General features: G+C 47.5%; 1 protein-coding gene across 2 annotated transcripts in view; it reads right to left on the reverse strand.

Annotated features, from left to right (window-relative positions):
• The window catches only part of FNDC1 (fibronectin type III domain containing 1), a 111,452-nt gene that overhangs the window by 40,274 nt on the left and 51,366 nt on the right, over positions 1 to 19,812 (reverse strand). Inside the window, exons 6-11 of one of the 2 annotated variants that reach the window (XM_065931031.1) lie at positions 14,092 to 14,190; positions 12,379 to 12,499; positions 8,371 to 8,558; positions 7,530 to 7,637; positions 4,142 to 4,330; positions 35 to 2,623 (exon numbers count right to left, since the gene is read on the reverse strand). In XM_065931031.1, the coding sequence (XP_065787103.1) occupies positions 35 to 2,623; positions 4,142 to 4,330; positions 7,530 to 7,637; positions 8,371 to 8,558; positions 12,379 to 12,499; positions 14,092 to 14,190 (3,294 nt within the window). Of the gene's footprint in view, positions 1 to 34; positions 2,624 to 4,141; positions 4,349 to 7,529; positions 7,638 to 8,370; positions 8,559 to 12,378; positions 12,500 to 14,091; positions 14,191 to 19,812 lie in introns of both variants that reach the window. The other variant, XM_065931030.1, reaches the window with a different exon arrangement.

A 19,812-nucleotide genomic window follows, 5' to 3' on the forward strand; every position in this document is an offset into this window, starting at 1 on the left:
CCGTCAAGAGAACGTTCAGGTAAAAAGAACTCACCCGGTCTCGAAGGGGGTCTCACCGGGGCGCGTGAGAACGGGTTCCGGAACCTGGCGTGCATCATCCGCTGGCGCAAGGAGAGCATCGGGGTGGTGGGCGCGGACGGGGCGGGCGCGCGCGTGGTGACCTGCGGCGGTGGGGGGGTGCCCACAGTGGGACTCGGGGTGGCGGCGGGGCTGCGAGCCGGGTGTCTGGGCTGGAGGTGCGAGGCTCTCGAGGAGCTGCCCGGAGGTGGAGAAAGAGGCCGCTTCACCGGGGTGGCGTTCTCGTCCTGCGGGGAGCCCACCCTGGGGGGCGCCAGCACGATGGCTGGCTCCGTCTCCCCCTTAGCGAGGGTCCCGTCCACGTGTTTGCCACCCCTGGGGCTGAAGGAGGAGGGCCACTTCGGAGCAGAGGAAGACTGCGGATCCTTGTCCTTTCCTCCCTTAAAGAACATCACGTCTTCATTCTCCTCCTCGGCTGACACCGACTGCTGCGATTTGGACGGCAGCGGCTCCTTTTTGATTGGCGAGGCCTGGGACGCCCCATCCTTCCTCCCCGCCCACTGGGGCCCTGCTCTGCCCGGGACCCTGGTGCGGGCGTGGGGGTGCAGGCTGCCGGGCCTGCCCGCGGGCCTGCGGAGGTGACCATCGCCCGCGCTTCCTGCCTGAGCCTCCACCTGGCGGTGCTTGGGAAGGGACGGGGTGGCGTCCTTGGCACCTGCCGAGTACGCGGGCGCTCGGACGCCCCCTGTCCCCGCTTCCGCGCTGTCGTCGTCCAGATTCTGGGGAGACGCCGCGCGGGAGGACTGTCCGCCTCTGGACGAGTAAGAGTCTGATGAGGAGGCGCTTTCCTGCGACGTGGGGTGCGAATGGCCAGCCTCGGAGGGGAACGCAGGCTGGGGTCTGAAAGGCGGACGCCCCACTTCCTTGCTCCGTGGGCCGTGGGGCTGTGGCTGGGACGCCGGGACGGGCGACTTTTCCAGAGCAGCGGACCCAGCACCCATCCTTGTGGGCCCCGGGTGGTGCGGGAACCGTGGCACAGGCGGCCGGCCACCCAGCTGCGTTTTGGGAGCCCCGCCCTCCCGCGTATCCTGAGCCTTAGAGGACGAAGGTTTGGCCTGAGGGGGCACCCCGGGCCAAGTGCCCGCGGATTTGGGGTTCTCTGGAAGGGGCTCCTTCCGCTGCAGGCTCGCCCCTCTCTGGGGGCCTCTTCTCAGATGGTCCGCGCCCCGGGAGGCAGGCTGCCTGGAGGAGGAAGACACGTGGTCGTTCACCAAGGTGGCAGGAAGTGGCTTTTCGTCTTCCGCCTCCTCTTCGCTGTCTTCTTGGCCTGCGGGGCCGCGCCGATGGTCAGAAGCTGGGTGAGAATCCACCCTGGGGTGAACCCGGGGGGACGCGGTGGACGGAGGGGAGCTGGAGGGGTGCAACCGGGGTCCCCGGCCGTTGCCAAACCTGTGTGGATATCTGCCGTGGGCAGCGAAGGGCCTGTTTCTGAGCGAACTGAAGTGTCCAGAGACTGGCGGGCCTGCGGGCAGCCGGGGCCTCAACGTTGGGGCAGTGGCTGCAGCCGGCCTCCCTCCCTCTTCCGCATCACTGTCACCATCGCCATCGGAGGAGGGACGGGAGGAGGCCGCGGACGGCCGGGTGGACCCTGACGGCGCGTTGGACCTGGCGGCCGGCGCGTCCTGACCCTCCTTCCAGCCCCGGGAGAGCGGAGAGCCGGGCTGTGGTTCGGTGATCAGCAGCCGAGATGACCCCCCAGGAGATGGAGAAAGTCTCGAGGGTGGGGCTGAGGCCCTGGAACCTTCCTCCCTATCCTCGGAGTGGGGCGCCCTCCGGGCGGGCAGGGCTGGTCTCGTGCCATGGTGCGCCGCGCTTCGGTCGCGCAGGGCGCTCCAGGCCGGGTGGCGGCCGGACGACAGGGCGGGCCGAGCGTGCGCCGCGCTCTTGCCCGGCAGGTGTTCCGACAGGGCGTCCTTGGGGTGCTGGGAGTGCGCAGGGGTCTCCTCCTCCTCTAGACCCACTGAGTCATTATCAGTAGAGCTGGAAGGCCGGCTGGTGGAGGGTCCCCCTGAAATGCGGTGAGCGCTGCTCTCGGGGGGTGCACGGGAGGCAGAAGATGCGGAGGGGGGCGCCCCCGGACGAGGGTGGGAGGTGGGCGAGGAGCCGCGCTGGTCCACGACTTCCTTTCGCGGCAGCACGGGCGCGCGGGCCCTCACTGGAGTCCTCCCAGCGGCGAGGGCCGGGTGGACAGGTCTACCTGGTGGCCTCTGCTGGGACTTCTGGCCTTGGGTCTCCGGGGGCGAGGTTGGTGGGTCCCCGCGGGAATCCGGCTCCTCTTCGTCGGTGATTTCTGTGGACTGAAGACCCGAATCTCCGCTCTTCCTGGGGGGAAGCTGGGCTTTTCTGACCAGTCCACCGTTAGCCAATATTTTGTTCTTCAAGTCGAGAAGCGGGCTCTTGACATTTCTCCCTTGGGGAGAAACAGGCAAGTGAGTATGTTTTGAGGGAGCTGGCACTTTAGGAGATGAGGAAAGCTCAGGCTTTTCAGGTTTGTGCTGATCTTCCGTGTCTGTTTTCTGTTGAACGTCAGACTCACTGGTAGGGGCTGTAACAGATTTTAAAGAATTTGCTGTCAAAGAAGCAATTTGAAAGATGGGCAGTGAAAAATGACTAAGATGGCAGTATGGAGGTGCTGAACACTAGTAATAAAACTGATAACTTCTCCTCCTTTAGACACTGGACATTATTTTCTCAATTATAGCAATCTCCTTTAAAGTTCTAGTTTGCTTTAAGCAATATAGTCCTTATATTGCCATGCCCTTTTCCAGGGGATCTTCCCAACCTAGGGATCAAACCCAGGTCTCCCACATTGCAGGAAGATTCTTTACAGTCTGAGCCAGGAGGGAAGCCCCAATAACTTTTAAAGTTCTATTTTGCTTTAAGCAATGTAGTCCTAGAGAATATGTGTGCCGAGTTTCTATAAATTGAATCGGGCTATGCCACAGCTTATTTGAAGGAATTCTGAAATGAGTGCTTTGAAGTAATCCACTGAGTTCATAAATACAAAATCTTATATAGAATTTTCTTAATATAACTGTCAAGATATTACAAATGCAGTATAGCTGTTCCTTACAGTGTAGGCAAGAAATACACATAAGCCTGGCACAGAATGTTCAGTGATCTGTACTTAAAGATGTGTTGTGTGTAATTTGCAAATAAGTGGAGTGAGTTACACATTTGTCATTTTTGAGGCATTACAAAGACTTCTCTGTTCCTCATAACATGTCCTTACTTGCTTTTTTATGGCTTAAAATCCTTTAATGATGGATACATTTGTAATCCCACAATAAAGCCTAAAATAAAAAGACCCTTGGGATAGGCAAAACATTATATTATGTGTACCCTACAATTTACTGTTTCTGGAGAGCAGGGTTGAATCAAGGAAAGGATGCTGTCAGGGGAGAAGGATTTATTATAGCACTGGGGAATCCAGAGAGAGCAAACTTCATTTTTTTCAGCTTTTTGAAGCTAGAACTGCAGTAGACTGTGGATCCTCACAGCATATAATGAAGGAGAAAGCTACGAGCATCTGTTGCAAACTCAGAGAAGCAGGAAGGAAAATACAGCCCACTCCAGTTTTGGACTTTATTGACCTGCTGGGTTTTGATACTGAGCAGATAAACAAGGTAACTGAAATTCTTCGAGGTACTACTGCACTCCAAAACCATGGAATACAAACTATAAAAATTTTATGTGCTATTTATTCACTGAAATGGGACCAACTAAAAATGTCCCATTGTGCCTGTAGAATGTTCTTCCCCTGTCGTCATAAACCCCAAATTACACAATGATATAAGATTAATCACGGATGAATCCAATAATCACATAATATGTAATAATATCATAAAAATCATTAATGTCATTAGCAATCAATATCATTTCAGGGTTTGGGGAGACCAGTTTCTGAAGGGACCACAGAAATATTTTAGATGTCAGAATGGCACTTTAACCCCACAATTCATCACCAGAGCAGTTCTAAACCCATGAGCATGATTCAGAATAACACACCAGAATTAGGAGTAATGAAGAGAGAGAAAGAGAGTCACAAACACATCATGCTTACTTGGTGGCAGAGCAACAATGAAGGCTTTGGAATGAGGCCCCAGTCCTCTCCTGTTGGCGGCCCGGATTTTGAAAAGATAGCGTTCCCCAGGCTGCAGACCTTCTACCCGGGCAGACGTCGTCTCTCCAGAGTAGGTGAGGGACTTCGCTCCAAATGGTTTGAGAGCCGGGGCGTATGACAGAATGTACTCTGAAATGATTTGGCAGACTGTTGGAAGGAGGAAACTGAAAACAGTCCTGTGTCCAGCAGACAGACTGTACGGGCAGGATGAATTATAATGCACATTACTAAAATTAATACTCTAGCTATGCATGCCAAGTCAGCAGCTGGAGCATAAAGACACAGTAGGAGGTGAAGCGGCGACTCAATCGGGTCACCAGACCGACAATCAGCTGGCAATTTTCCATTTACTCCAAACTCAGCATATGGACCCCAGGAGGCCAGTCTTCATACAACGTACCAAAAATATTTACACTGTTTGGGTTTTTTCCTCATTGTGTTTATTTACTAATTTACCAGGACAGAATATAGCCAGAATAGAAGAAATCAGAACGGAGAAAAAGAAAGACAACCTCTAGGAACTGATTCTGAATAGCTGCTGACACCACTAAGAGTTCCATTTTATGAATCAGGGCTGTTTGTATTTGTACATTAAGCCAGATAAATTCCATATTTGAAATATAATTTCACTTTTGTAGGAATTAGGGAAGTTTCTAATATATTCAGAAAAGGATTTTTCACAGTTTTTAAAACTGTAAGGACAAGTTGCTGAGTCAGACATAGACTTAGGTGATGTTTAATGTTTCCCTATATCTACAAACATATTATGCCTTGGGCTTTGAAAATCACAGCAAATTCAGTCCAAGGAACTAATATATCTCTGCACTTATGCGGAAATACTGCAACATAAGGAAGCCATGTGTTGAAGCCATCCATTCCAAGGCTTCAATACCATGGTTGAATGGCGTCACTGACTCAATGGACATGAGTTTGAGCAAACTCAGGGAGATAAGAAGGACAGGGAAGCCTGGCATGCTGCAGTCCATGGGGTCGCAAAGAATCAGACACGACTTAGCGACTAAACAACAACAAGGTTTTGAGGCATAATTTTCATCCTCAACTAAAAACTGTGATGAATATTTTCCTGCCAGTAATTCAAGATTTATAACTTACTGAGTTAATATGAGTAGGAGCTAACCAACGGGGGGAAAAATGAATTACAAAATAACCATGCAACCATCATACTTCTTAGGGAAGCATGGATGGTCTTTCCTTTTTCCCTAAGCTCTAATCTTTAAAAAGTACATTAGTTAAAAAACTTTCATCCAAAAATCCTTTTCAGCATTTGTCTGAAAAAAAAATAAGTAAATAAACCAGCATTCTTTTCTTGTTGAAAATGAACTAACTAGTCATTTGTGGCGGTCAAAAGTAAGAATTTTAAAAACCCACTGTCTAGAAAATTCTGTAATTCAGATTGTTTTTATGGATTCAATTCATCTGGAAAAAATTTGACTATGTCAAAGTATATTCTTTTATTATGTTTTCTTTTTCTCAGATGTAAAAAATACCCCAGGATAATTGTGAATTTACAATTCCACCACTATACCTTTAGGTTAGTGAGGTACATGAGTTCTTTTGGACATAAAAACTCAGTAGCTATTACTACTTCTGGCAATATTTAATTGACTATCGGGGAGTTTCTTTTGCCAAAGAGCTATAAATGTAAAGTAAGATGTGGGAAAGGGGGGAAAAGTAAGTAGCTTGGTAATAAGGTCACCAAGGAACAATTATTGACTTTTTTAATAACTAAAAATAGTAGTCAGCTAAAATATGTTTTTATTCATATGTTTCAGAAGTTTTTTCAGCATCATGATAATAATACAGAAGCCAATGTTCAAATTGTCATAAAAGAAATGATTAAAAGGGGCCAACTATTTCTTCATTTGTTTCTGATTTATTCCACCAAAAAAAATGAGCAAGACTAGTACAATATATTATTTAAAAGCCCAGAAAGAAAGCAATGCATTTTAGAAAATACTTTCTTTTACCTTCTTTAATTTTTACTGTCTCATGAAAAGATATCCTTATAGATTAGCAAAGGTATGGTTGAATACAAAAGAGAACCATCCATTTTCTTTAATTAAGAAGTTCTCAAAGGAGATCAGTGATAATTTGCTGAATTTCCTTCAGCTTACACAAACTTTGCATATTAAAATTTTCTTCCAAAATCAAGCAACAATAAAAAGTACCCTTAGAGTACATTTGTATAGCCGGACCCTAACCCTCAATTGTCATTTAATTGCTAAGTTGAGTCTGACTCTTTGCGACCCCATGGACTGTAGTCCACCAGGCTTCTCTGTCCATTGGATTTCCCAGGCAAGGATACCAGAGTGGGGTGCCACTTCCTTCTTCAGAGGATCTCCCTGACCCAGGGACTGAACACACATCTGCTGCACTGGCAGGCAGGTTCTTTGTTGCCGAGCCACCTGGGAAGCCTAATTCTTAATACCATTCTTTTAAATGTCTCCAAGTAAATTTCCAACAGGTTTCTGAGTGTTTTGACATTAAAAAGAAATCACTTGTGCTTTTATTTAATGTTCTCAACAGACTATTTTAAAATTTATCTAGTTGTGACTATTTTATTCTATTTTCATTTTTTTTAATCTACAGTATTTTTTTTTCCTGTTTTAAGGTCATTTTTTTCTTCAAATTCCACCCCCCCAAAATGCAATTGCTCAAAATGTTGACAGATAGGGGAAAAAAATCTATATAACATTTTAATTTTCAGGAGAAAGGGGCAACTGAGGAGGAGATGGTTGGATGGCATCACAGACTCAATGGGTATGAATCTGAGCAAACTCCAGGGCATGGTGAAGGACGGGGAAGCCTGGCGTCCTGCAGTCCATGGAGCTGCAAAGAGTCAGACACCACTGAGTGACTGAACAATAACAACAAATATTTGTAGCCCATTCAAGACATTTATGATCCCATGGGGTTCCTGCTCAGCCTGAACTGCCATGATCTTAACTGGCACAATGAAAAGATCCATAGAATGAAAAGCAAGGTGTCACTTTGTTTGATTAAAGGTTATGATGTCACATCCATACAATTAACAACAGCCCTCTTGGTAGTAGCATCAGAATCCCTGCATACACGGGGCGATGGAAAATCATCTGCATGATGACCCCGATCTGACTGACAGTGAAACCCTGCTGAAATATCCTTGTCCACTGGGTTGGCATTCCAAATCCTTATGTTACCTCCCTGTTGCTTTTGCAGTCGCCAAGCCTGCGATTAGAACCAGTGTTTATCAGAGTCAACGCACACAGTTCCCTTTGGGTATTTCACACCCATGTGGGCCTTATACTCTCAGTCATGAGGTTCCTACCTTTCACTTTCCCCTCGGTCTCAGGCAGAGCATCCCAGGCTACAGTGACAGCTGTAGGCTTGCCATTGACTGGCCAGACATTTAAATTTTCAGGAGCTGTCATAGGAGCTATAAAAGGACAAAAATCCAAGGTTTAAAAAGGCCCTTATGGGTGTTCTAAAAGTAAATGACATATGGTCCCTACATACACATGTTTCATTGCAGAGCTACTGTGTTAATTTTTATTATACATGAGAGAAAATTCTCCACTTGCTCTTTGTGTATTTAGCAGTTTATGTCAGCTTTACCAACTCATAGAGTGAGGAGTTAGATACACATCGGGAAATGCTTTTAGGAATTCAGAATTTCTCTCGTTGCCGAATACTGAAATATACAAAGAAGAGTACAATCCAGTTCCAACTTCCTCTGGATAAAATTTTGGGTTTTTTTTTCTGGACAAAGTTTTTAAAGACACAATTTAAAAGAAAATAATTGTGGCCTTGAATATAGAACAAATTTCTCCCCCAGAATCAAGCACAACTTGAGTCTTAAGAAAGGACAGTCTCCCCAATACTCTGGAACCATGTGTTTGTCACACAGGGGCGTTCACACAGACAGCAGGAATTTATGAAGGCTCCACGTGGTTCTAATGCGCTCCACATGTCAGAAAAGCATGCTCAGGAAAATAGCCAGTAAAGGCTAAAGCGTGGACCCAAGGAAGCTTCTCACAAGATTTAGGGGTAATGCTACTTTGAAAAATGCCTCTCCTGGCCATTATCACTATGACTCCCTGAAGTGTCTTTAAATCTCCTTTTAGGGGTAATTCCCAAGTTGCAAGTCCAAATCCATTCTGAATACAGACCAGACTCCGGTGTTCTCTGGAAGACAGATGTACTCCACCTGCCGTCTCGTTCACCCTGGGAAATGCGGACTGCAAATTCATACATGGTGTCTGGAATCAGGTTCTCAACCAGCACGCGTCTGTTGGAGACCTGCTTGTAATCCCATCTCGCCAACTCCCCCTTTTCTCGGTAGCGCACGGTGTACTGTCTGTAAGAAAACGCAAAGCACCACACACCCAGCTGACTGGCGCTCTGCAGGGGACACTGGCCTCCTTGGCGTTTTCCCTTCCCCGCAAGTGATGCCTTCTGGAGGTAAGTGGTGAAATCAAGAAGACGAAGTTCTAAACTTGCGATTTTGTTATTAGTTCAAAATTAAGTTCCAGGGAGGTGTGTCTAAAGTAGCCCAGGAAAGACAGTTTAGTGTCTTTTCAAGACTGAAACATTTTATTGCTCAAAAGATCAAGCAGAGATTAAAAGGGAGGAATAAGGCGGGACTCTTATTATGAGGCATGTGCCTTATTACGGGTGTGGGGGGATGGGTGTGTGTGTGTATACGTGATGTATGTGTGTGTCGGTGTGTATGTGTGTGTGTGTACATGTGCATGGTGTGTGGGAGTGGGGTATGGGGGTGTGTACGAGTGGGTGTGTGTATACATGATGTGTGTGTGGGATGTGTGTATGTACGTGGGGGGGTGTGTATGTGTACACATGTGTCTCTGTGTGGTGTGCGTGTATGTGGTGTGTGTGTACGTGGTGTGTGTGTGGTGTGTGTGTACGTGATGTGTCTATATGTACGTGGTGTGCATGTGTATGTACACACATGTGTCTGTGTGGTGTGTGTGTGTGTGCGTGGTATGTGTGTACATGGTGTGTGTGTGTATGTGGTGTGTGTGTATGTGGGGTGTGTGTGTGTATATGTGGCAGGGGTGTGTATGTGCTGTGTGTGTGTGTGTATGTGATGTGTGTGTGTACACGTGTGTCTCTGTGTGGTGTGTGTGTGTACATGGTGTGTGTGTGTGTACATGGTATCTGTGTGTGGTGTGTGTGTGGTGTGTGTGTACGTGGTGTGTATTATGTGGGGGGGGTGTACATGGTATCTGTGTATGTATGTAGTATGTGTGTACATGGTGTGTGTGTGTGTGTACGTGCTGTGTGTGTACGTGCTGTGTGTGTGTATGTGGCAGGGGTGTGTATGTGCTGTGTGTGTGTACATGGTGTGTGTGTGTATGTGGTGTGTGTGTACGTGGTGTGTGTGGTGTGTGTGTGTGATGTGTGTGTGTACACGTGTGTCTCTGTGTGGTGTGTGTGTACATGGTGTGTGTGTGTGTACATGGTATCTGTGTATGTGCTGTGTGTGTGTACATGGTGTGTGTGTGTATGTGGTGTGTGTGTACGTGGTGTGTGTGGTGTGTGTGTGTGATGTGTGTGTGTACACGTGTGTCTCTGTGTGGTGTGTGTGTACATGGTGTGTGTGTGTATACATGGTATCTGTGTATGTGGTGTGTGTGTACGTGGTGTATGTGTGTGTACATGGTGTATGTGTGTGTGTGATGTGTGTGTGTATACGTGTGTCTCTGTGTGGTGTGTGTGTATGTGGTGTGTGTGTGTGTACATGGCATCTGTGTGTGTATGTAGTATGTGTGTACATGGTGTGTGTGTATGTGGGGGTGCGTGTGTGTGTATGTGGCAGGGTGTGTATGTGCTGTGTGTGTGTGTACCTGGTGTGGGATGGGCAATATTAAGAACCAGATCCAGCCCAAAGCACCCTGGCTCTCCAGAAAAGACAAGACTCACTAGGTACCAAAGCAGGCGTGTTTTCTATGAGTTCTGTAAGGAAAGGCGGCCTGTGGTTCTGAGTAGACTTATTACCGTGGGATGGAACAAAAGTGCACCACAAACAGAGCAGGAGAGAGCAGCTCACACGAGGAACTCTGCTGTGTGATCATCAGGCAGAGGAGTACCATGTCACCCAACACAGTCATATCTGTCAGTCCCAGGCAGAAGACACCCTCAACACTCGACGTTACAAGTTACAAACACCATTTATTGTTGTTCAGTCGCTCAGTCGTGACGGACACTTTGCAACCCCGTGGACTGCAGGCCACCAGGCTTCCCTGCCCTTCACTGGCTCCTGGAGCTTGCTCAAATTCATGTCCATTGAGTCGCTTTTCTCAGAGGTTTTCTTTGTGGCCACCTTAGAGTAGACGGCATTTGATGCCTAAACGGTGTGCTACTCATCATGATATTTCATTAGTTAGGATAAGACTATTGTGTCTGACTCTTTGCGACCCCATGGACTATACAGTCCGTGGAATTCTCCAGGCCAGAATACTAGAGTGGGCAGCTTTTTCCTCCGGGGAATCTTTCCAACCCAGGGATTGAACCCAGGTCTCCCGCATTGCAGGCAGATTCTTTACCAGTTGAGCTACCAGGGAAGCCCTCAGTTGCAGACACAGCTCACCAATTAGCAGTAAGAGTTCTACCAAGAAAACTCGTCTTCTTTTGTTTTCATCAGGATGTTGGAAATCAAAATCCGTGTTGATCAGGAACACTTCCTGCTGGGGGAGGCCCTATGGCTTGAGAGAGAACCACTATGCATCTTCTGAGGTCTCTGACAAGAAGCAGATGTCTTTTTTTACTAGCAGTGACAGAAGCTCTAGCTAGTACAAATAATATATAATATATATATAAAATGTAGAATAACATCTATATACCATATATATATATATTTACTCAGCATTATATTCCATTCATTTTCTAAAGTATATTCACTTTTCCTGGTTGCAAATAGGTTAAAAAAATAATATATAATGACTAGACCACCAAGTCTTTGGCTTTCTCTTGGCTGTGTACTTTTTCTTGGATGTGTGCTAGTCATTTAATGCACATTTTTATGACTGTTGGTCTACCACTAACTAGAAATGGCATTCACCAGTGGCCACTTTGCTGACAAAGGTCCGTATAGTCAAAGCTATGGTTTTTCTGGTAGTCCTGTAGGGATGTGAGAGTTGGGCCATAAAGAAGGCTGAGTGCTGAAGAATTGATGCTTTTGAACAGTGGTGCTAGAGAAAACTTCTGAGAGTCCCTTGGACAGCAAGGAGATCAAAACAGTCAATCCTAATGGAAATTAACCCTGAATATTCATTGGGAGGACTGATGCTGAAGCTGAAGCTCCAATACTTTGGCCACCTAATGAGAAGAGCCGACTCATTAGGAAAGACCCTGAAGCTGGGAAAGAGTGAAGGCAGGAGGAGAAGGGGTCGACAGAGGATGAGATGGTTGGATGGAATCACTGATTCAATGGACACGAGTGTGAGCAAGCTCCAGGAGATGGTGATAGACAGGGAAGCTTGGCATGCTGCAGTCCATGGGGTCACAAAGAGTTGGACCTGACTTAAGGACTGAACAATAACAGTGGCCTTTTTAACACAAAAATTATTTTAACCTCATGACTGGTTTTTCCTCCATTACTATTGCAAATGACTATAAAAACCAGAAAAGCATAACATTGTGGGTTAAGACAAAATAAAGCACATTTTGTTACATAGGACAGAAAGCCAGGCAGCGCTTGAAGACCATCTAAACAGGAGTCACTGTGTGCAAGGCATTAGACACACGCCTACCACTCTACACAAGACCCTTCCTGATGCCACTATCCCCAGATACCGTGAAGACGGTAAGGCTCTTCTTCCTAAGATGGACCCACATCCTCTGTGCATGAACAGAACATTCAAGAGAAAAGCAAAACTGGGGGCAAAGAATGAAACAGAATCTAGGAAAATCCCAGACACAAGATCAGACTATAAACAGATGAGATGTGAGGGCCTGCTGTGTGTCTTAACACATCTGATCTGTGGGCAGTGTGTACCAGCTAGATTGTCCTAGAACAGTCTACCCGTCAGCTACAAAAGAGATTGGCGTTCACACATGTCTGAAAATAGTCGTTCAAATAAATACATGTCTCTTCAGGGCCAGAAAAACCAGGTCTCTCATACAGAAAATAAAGAGAAAGAAAGAAGGAAAAGTACCTTGATGCAACAACTTTCTTCTGTTTTTCCAAAACAGGATCCACCCAGGCTACCAGCACAGACTGGGACGACATAACCCGGACGTTGATGTCTTCAGGTACATCCAGTTCATCCTCCTCTTCTGCAGTAACAATGGGGCATGTGGAAAGACTGTCCCTACAATAGGCTCTGCCCTGAGTCCCGCTGGTCCCCAGAGCCTAGTTTTTAAATTTCTTATGCTTGATGTAGATAAATGAATAGGAAGTCAAGCAATTATTTGATTGGTCAATGCAGAAAACCAAAAATCTCCATTCTTCCTCTTCTTAAACACATTCTAAGCTGCCTAACGCAATCAATGTAAGGACAGTTGTGCAAAAGGAGATGCTTTGCCTTGGTCAGAGATAGTCCGGATCATTCAGAGCTTTCTCAGTATACACTGAGTTTCTGGGAAATAATACTATTTTTACAGGGAGCAAAAGTTTGGGGAAGAAAAGTTCAATTCAGAGCATTTCCTGGGTGATTATGGCATGAAATAAAATAGTCTAGCTCAACAACTGCACAAATCACATTGAGTTCGGTGTCCTCACAATTTAGAATATATGATTCCAAAGCAGATTAAATGTTATATTCAGATAGAAAAGAGAATTCAGTTTGCCAGTTTCCAATGGACTACATTAAAGTCACAAAGTTTATGTGCAATCTGTAACATTGAGACTCACAAGATGTCTTCAGTTTTGCTTTTCTGAGTCTCTTGGAGTTTTGCGGTTTTTTCATTTGTTTTGTCATTTCAACTTTCAGGGATCATGTTTCAAAAGGTTGTGGCTTTTACTACAAGTAGGGGAAGCTGAACTATGTAGCCTTTAGAAAAGTGATACAGGGACTTCTTCTAGAGCAGCAATTAAAGAATTTTTTAAAAGTGAAACATCATACATGTATGACTTTTGTTATACAATGTACAATTACAGTAACTATCAATATAAGAGTATACCATATAAATATATTATTTAAATCAATTGTGGGTTCATGAACATCATTATGCCATAAGAATTTTTAAAATGTGAAATATCATACTTGTGTGACTTTTGTTATACAATGTATAATTACAGTAACTATCAATATAAGAGTATACCATATAAATATATTATTTAAATCAATTGTGAATTCACAAACACCATTATGTCATAGGTTGCCTCTTTAAATTAAGGCACGTGATCCAGAAAAGGTATATGTAATCTGTTACTGATATAAAAAACATCTGTGAACAGATGTGGAAAAAACTATCCCTAAGTAAGTGACCAATGATCGGGCTATTTACATTTTTCCTCACTCTTCTCAATGCTATTTTTAGGCAGTTTTAGCTGAAATAAACTGTGAGGACATATCTTGTGTGCTGCCCCGTCCACACCTGCCCTTCTCTCTCTCTTTGTTCCCAGTCTATCACCAAGGGCCATTTATGCGTGAATCAGACAGTGCCTGTAAATGGAATAAATGCTTGGGGCTCTCAAGACAAATCTGAAACCATTCAAATATACAGAGGGATAGATCGTATCACAGGAACACTCTAGCCTCTGAGTAGAAAAGAAACACACATTCCTCCAAAATATGACCAAGTCTGCCCCCCTGCTTCCTCGTATACCCAATAAAATCCATGTACGTCATCACCCGGCCAGCATCATTTGAAAAACAGCCAAGCCCTAGACCACGGCTTTACCAGATGCGTCCCTGGAGACATACCTGAAATCTTCCGCTTCGTTAGGGCAGCCCTGTAGACCGGCTGACTCTGCCCCCGCGAGTTCATGGACTGCAGAGAGACCACGTACACCGACTCGGAGGCTGCAGACCAACAAGCAAGGGATGAGGTCCTGCCGCTGGTTCGCTTGTCGGTGTCCCCCTCCCCTCACCTCCTTCCCTTCTCATCTTATTGGCATCCTAACTTATTCAGGACAACTACAGAAGAGACCGAGAACTGTAGGAACTAAACTCAAAAAGAACACAATTTTTGCCAGGAAACGCGGAAGTGGTTTTTACGTACAACTCCTAAAAAAGTGGGTTTCTATTGCATCAGCATCAAAGAAAGATGAACAATGTTTAAAAGAAGAAAAAAATAATACATTTTCCCACGTAATTCCCTAAATATCTTTTTACCTCCAAACAGAGAGGAGGGAATGTCTCTGTTTTTATTTGTCATCAAATAGAGAGGAGAGAAATAAAGAGTAGCAAGTATACCACGTGGGACGTCTCAGCCCAAATGGGACGCTGTGCCCTTTGGACTGAAATCCTCAGAACGGCGTCTCTGAAGATGAGCTAAGAGCAAACAGAGGAGTCTAAACTCATCCTTTATTTCTAGATTGTTCTTTCTCGTTCACCCCCACTCCCACCCCCCAACTTGTGCATTGGGCCCACTAATATCCAATTTAATCTAAACTTGAAAACATTATTTGGAAAAAAACTGCAAGAACTAAAGCCTACAGTTCTCAAGTCCTATGGAATCACTGAGTCTGAGACCCAGGTAAAACTCTGACTATCTTCCAATTTGAACTTTCTTACTTTACAAATGAGGACATAAAACCACAAAAATGGATTGACTTGCCCAAAGTCACACCCCTAAGAAGGACTCATGCTGCTGCTACTGCTAAGTCACTTCAGTCATGTCTGACTCTGTGCAACCCCATAGATGGCAGCCCACCAGGCTCCTCCGTCCATGGGATTCTCCAGGCAAGAACACTGGAGTGGGTAAGAAGGACTCGTAATCTTCCCTAAATCCAAGTTGCTAATACCCAACTCCAGGTTCTATCATCCTTGTTTCTTATAGCAGCCTCGATCAGTTCAAGAATAAAAATGAGGCCACTTGACATACTGCACCTGGAGAAGGAAATGGCAACCCACTGCAGTGCTCTTGCCTGGAAAATTGCATGGACGGAGGAGCTGGTGGGCTACAGTCCATGGGGTCGCAAAGAGTCGGACATAACTGAGCGCCTTCACTTCAATTCTGGCATACTACTAATATGGATAATTATACCATCAGGTAATACGTCAGCACATTAATAAGACGGCATGCGTGTGTGCTGCGTCACCCAGTCGTGTCCGACTCTTTGTGACCTCATGGACTGCAATGCACCAGGCTCCTCTGTCCGTGGGATTCTCCAGGCAAGAACACTGGAGTGGGTTGCCGTTCCATTCTCCAGGGGATCTTCCCAACCCAGGGAACAAACTGGTGTCTCCTTCATTGCACGCTGATTCTTTACCATCTGAGCCACCTGGGAAGCCCAGAAAGGTTTCACTAAGATCCTAAAGAAAATGCATAACACTGGTGGCCTACATGCCGGAACGGCGAACGTCCATGTGGCAATGGCAGAATAAACCTCTTGTTTTTACAAACATAAAAGGAGACCCATGTTCAAAAAAGACTCACACAGAAAGCCCTGTTTATGTAAACTTCTATAGACTAATCTCATTTCAAGAGAAGGAGTAAAAAAAAAAAAAAAAAAAGAGTAAATGTGACAAGCTGCACGGTCTCTATGTATCTATACGTACATCAGTTCAGTTCAGTTCAGTCGCTCAGTCGTGTCCGACTCTTTGCGACCCCATGGACTGCAGCACACCTGGCCTCCCTGTCCGTCACCAACTCCCAGAGTTTACTCAAACTCATGTCCATTGAGTCATGCATACAGAGGGCAGATGAGATTCACACTGCGGCCAGAGTACATTATGAGGCTGAGGCTCTCACATCTTATTCTCTCAGAAAATTCTGAAATGTTATGTTTTACAAAAAGGAAGGATCAAGTTTGTAACACTTGGATTCCCAGAACGTTAAATGTCTCAACATTGGAGTCCCTTCAGATCTGTTAATCTCTTGGCGCTACTGACAAGCACACCAAACGTCAACAAAGAAAAATTTTACTGCTCAATTTCACAATCCAGGAATGTGTATAAAGAACTAAATGTGGAAAGCGGTGGCTCATAGTTTATCAGGAACCACCAAGAAAAGACCAGTTTCCCACGATGGACTCTTCTGCATGTCTGCAATATAATTGTTAGAGTGCTTGATTTGCTGAATGCCCAGATTCTTGATTTGCTGTGCTCTCCAGGTCAGTGTGGCCTGAGATGATCTCCAGGAAACAGGCGGCCCTGCAGTAGACTCTAACACCGGCTCGTGTGTGCCGGGTCTGGTCTCTGTGTGGGTTAAGCATTTTATCTCGGCTCCTCAGTTAGTCCCGACAAAGCCCCACAAGGAAGCCACTCTCATCGTCTCCTTTTCATGGATGGGGAGCCAGCTCAGTGGGGTGAGGTGACCCCAAGGAAATGGCCCAAATGCTAGGCTGGTCTCAGACAAGCCCTGGGCTCTTACTAACATAGTTGGGAAGGGGCAGAGAGCCCAGAGCTCACGGGACACTGACCCTGGGCTGAGAAAGCGCCTGACAGCTGGGCATGCCGCAGTTCACCACTTTTTCATAGAAATACGATAAAGACCCAGTGGTATACAAGCACACTTCTTCCCATGCTCCTTTATCATGAATAGAGTAGCAACAAAATTTCCAAAATGAGCGCAGCATCACCATCCAGGGGACCTCTGGGGCCCCAGGTCCCATCCCTGCTCATCAGAGCCACCGACTCCCCTCACTTCCTGACCTCAGTGTGACGTGGCAGAAACTGACTCCTGAAGGTCGGTGGAAATGTCCTGAAGGACTCCAAAGGCTCATTCCTCTTTACTGTCCGGCTCCACCTCCTCTGGGCTGGCTACCTCCTCCCCCTCCGTATTCCCACCACCCCCCGGGGGCTCCTCTGACGACAAGATTCAACACTGGTGGCGCCTCCCGGAGGCCAGAGAGCCGCCTGCCCCCGACGCTTCTCTGTCCCCTGCAGCCGCTTTCACAACAGTGATCTCTACGCACTCTGGGTACCATCTGCCCCCTTAGGGGGCTGCGGGGAGGCCATACCAGGATGCTGCCTGACTTAGAAGATGCCCAAGAAGATGTGTTTGATGAATGACTCCGAGGCCAGGGTTTCTGCTGACGGGACCACAGGCCCATTTTTCTCCCCAAGTTTCCTTAAGGTTTGGCCATTCCCTGCAGCACAACGCCTTCCATGGCATCTCCATTACCAGTGGAATTAAAATCCTGCACAGGATAAAATAAGGAGACTGGCGTCCTCAAACACAGCAGGCCAATCCGACATCCCTGGGAATTCACATCGCCCCATCCTCCCGGACAGGATGAACTAGTGTCCAGTGAGACCTCTTCCTACGTGGTCACGTAGATCTTCACGATGGCAAATCCAACACTTTTTATTTGGTGAACATTCCAACACTAGCGGGTGGAGTCCTGAGCTGTCTGTTCAGGCTGGGATTGGGGCCTACCCCTCACCTCAGTGCCAACATTTGCTCAAGTTCAGGAAGCAAAAAAACACATCCTTCTGCTATGCTCAGGCGAGCCAGGGCTTCACTACTAAGGAAACAAAAAGTGAACAGAACCAGTCAGATGAAAAACTTGAAGACACCAGAGGACACCAGAGGACACTTGAAAGTGTGGTGTCTAGGAAAGAACTCCGGGCAGTGAAGACACAGTGCTCCCCTGCAGAGTCAGAAACGCAAAGACGGGGACTCGGCTCTTCTGCTGATGTTCTGGGAGGCATTTGGCCTGACTCCCCGAAACCGCCACGTAACCAGCACAGCACAACCACTCAGGGCTAGGGGCAGGCCCCGGAATGGATGGATGAATGAATGAGGTGTCCAGCCTCTAGCTCTGGGTCTTGCTGCTAATACTGAAGCCAGCCTTCACAAAACATGGACCACTCAGATTTCTCCACTCTCTCCCGCAATCCCTAGTGGTTTCATGTGGCTTTGAGCAGACAGATGCTGGAAAAAGCCTGGCATCTACTTTGAGGCTTCAGTGCCATGCCCGGCTCATGGCTGCCTGTGCCATCACGTGGAGACCCCGTAAAGCCCACAGGATGCCAGGCCGATCCTGCCCTAGGAATGCCCAACTGACTTTTCCAATAGCAGGTGTCTGAGCGGAGCAGCAAGGTAACTTCCGAGAATCTCTCGGGGAGGAAATCCAGCCTGGCCTCCCGGTCAGCGCCTCCAGCAGCTCAAACCTGCCTTGGTCCGTCTCCGGCCCCTCACTGCGTGTGCTGGGAGCTGGGCCACAACTGCGTCATGATGAGACCCCAGTACCCGCCCTGGAGTCTCAGCAGGACCCAGTAAAGTCACACCCTCTTCCTCACCTGAGCACTGATTCAGTTAGGAAGGGAACACGACTAAGCAGGGGGGCCACAGTACCTCTCGCTGGAACCCTCCAAGCTGGAGAGCTTGGGGCAGGTGCACTTTCTGATACCAAACCCCAGAGGCAGACAGATCTCATGGCCTCAGCAACCCTGGGCCCCCCACAACTCGGGTGCAGAGAAGCGGAGCAGACTGTGTGCTCTGCAACTCGGCTTCCCCTACCGGACGTGGAAGGAAGGGCCCAGCCACGCTTGCCCAGCGCCTCCTGCCAAGCTCGCATGTAGATGGGGGGGCGTAAAGGAAGGCAGGGAAGCACCCAGTGTTCTAGGAGTGCCGCAGGGTGTCCACCCCCGAGGAATGCCAGGACCAAGGGGTCATCGCTGCCCCACCTCGGAGCATGGCCCCTGTCCACTCTCCAGGCCTGTTGACGAGCAAGGTGAGCAGACCTCGAACCAAGCAACCAAGCTCATAACCTCTCACGGCAAATGTTCCTTCAGCCTCCACGGCCGATGCTTCCATGCCTCCTTCACCCAGTGAGAGTTTGCAAAGAGGAAGGAGGGCAGGCGTGGTCCACAGGCTCCATCAGCTGCCACCACACTTCATCTCGATGGGACCCAAGGTCCAGTGCCCCAGGATCTAAGATGAAGCTTAAAAAGCTAAACGATGGGGCTTCCCTGGCAACTCGGTGGTAAAGAATCTGCCTGCCAATGCAGGAGACACGGGTTCGGTCCCTGATCTCTAGGAAGATCCCACAGGCCTCAGAGCAACGAAGCCCATAGGCCACAACTATTAAGCCTGCGCTCTAGCGTCCACACGCCACAACTATGGAAGCCCACACACCCTAGAGCCCGTGCTCCGCAACAAGAGAAGACACTGCAAGGAGAAGCCCGTGCACCGCAACGAGAGCGGAGCCCCGCTCGCCACAACTAGAGAAAAGCCCACACAGCGATGATGACCCAGCACAGCCAAAAAGAAACAAATGAAATTATATTTTAGAAAAGCTAAACGATGAAATCAGAGCCAAGATGGGAAAAGCATTAGACTCACCACCACCAACCGTCCCCGACCCCCCGCACATCCAGAAAACTGACCCACAGCATGGCATCAGCGCGACCCCGGTCAGGAAGCCACTGGTGGGCACTTGTTGGGCGGCCTTGTCCCACCACTAACGGAAGGTGAAAAGGATGGAGGCGTGGAGGGAGGACAGAACAAACAGTGAATTTCTGAAAAACTGT

The sequence above is a fragment of the Muntiacus reevesi genome, chromosome 3, assembly GCF_963930625.1.
Source record: "Muntiacus reevesi chromosome 3, mMunRee1.1, whole genome shotgun sequence".
Taxonomy (NCBI): domain Eukaryota; kingdom Metazoa; phylum Chordata; class Mammalia; order Artiodactyla; family Cervidae; genus Muntiacus; species Muntiacus reevesi.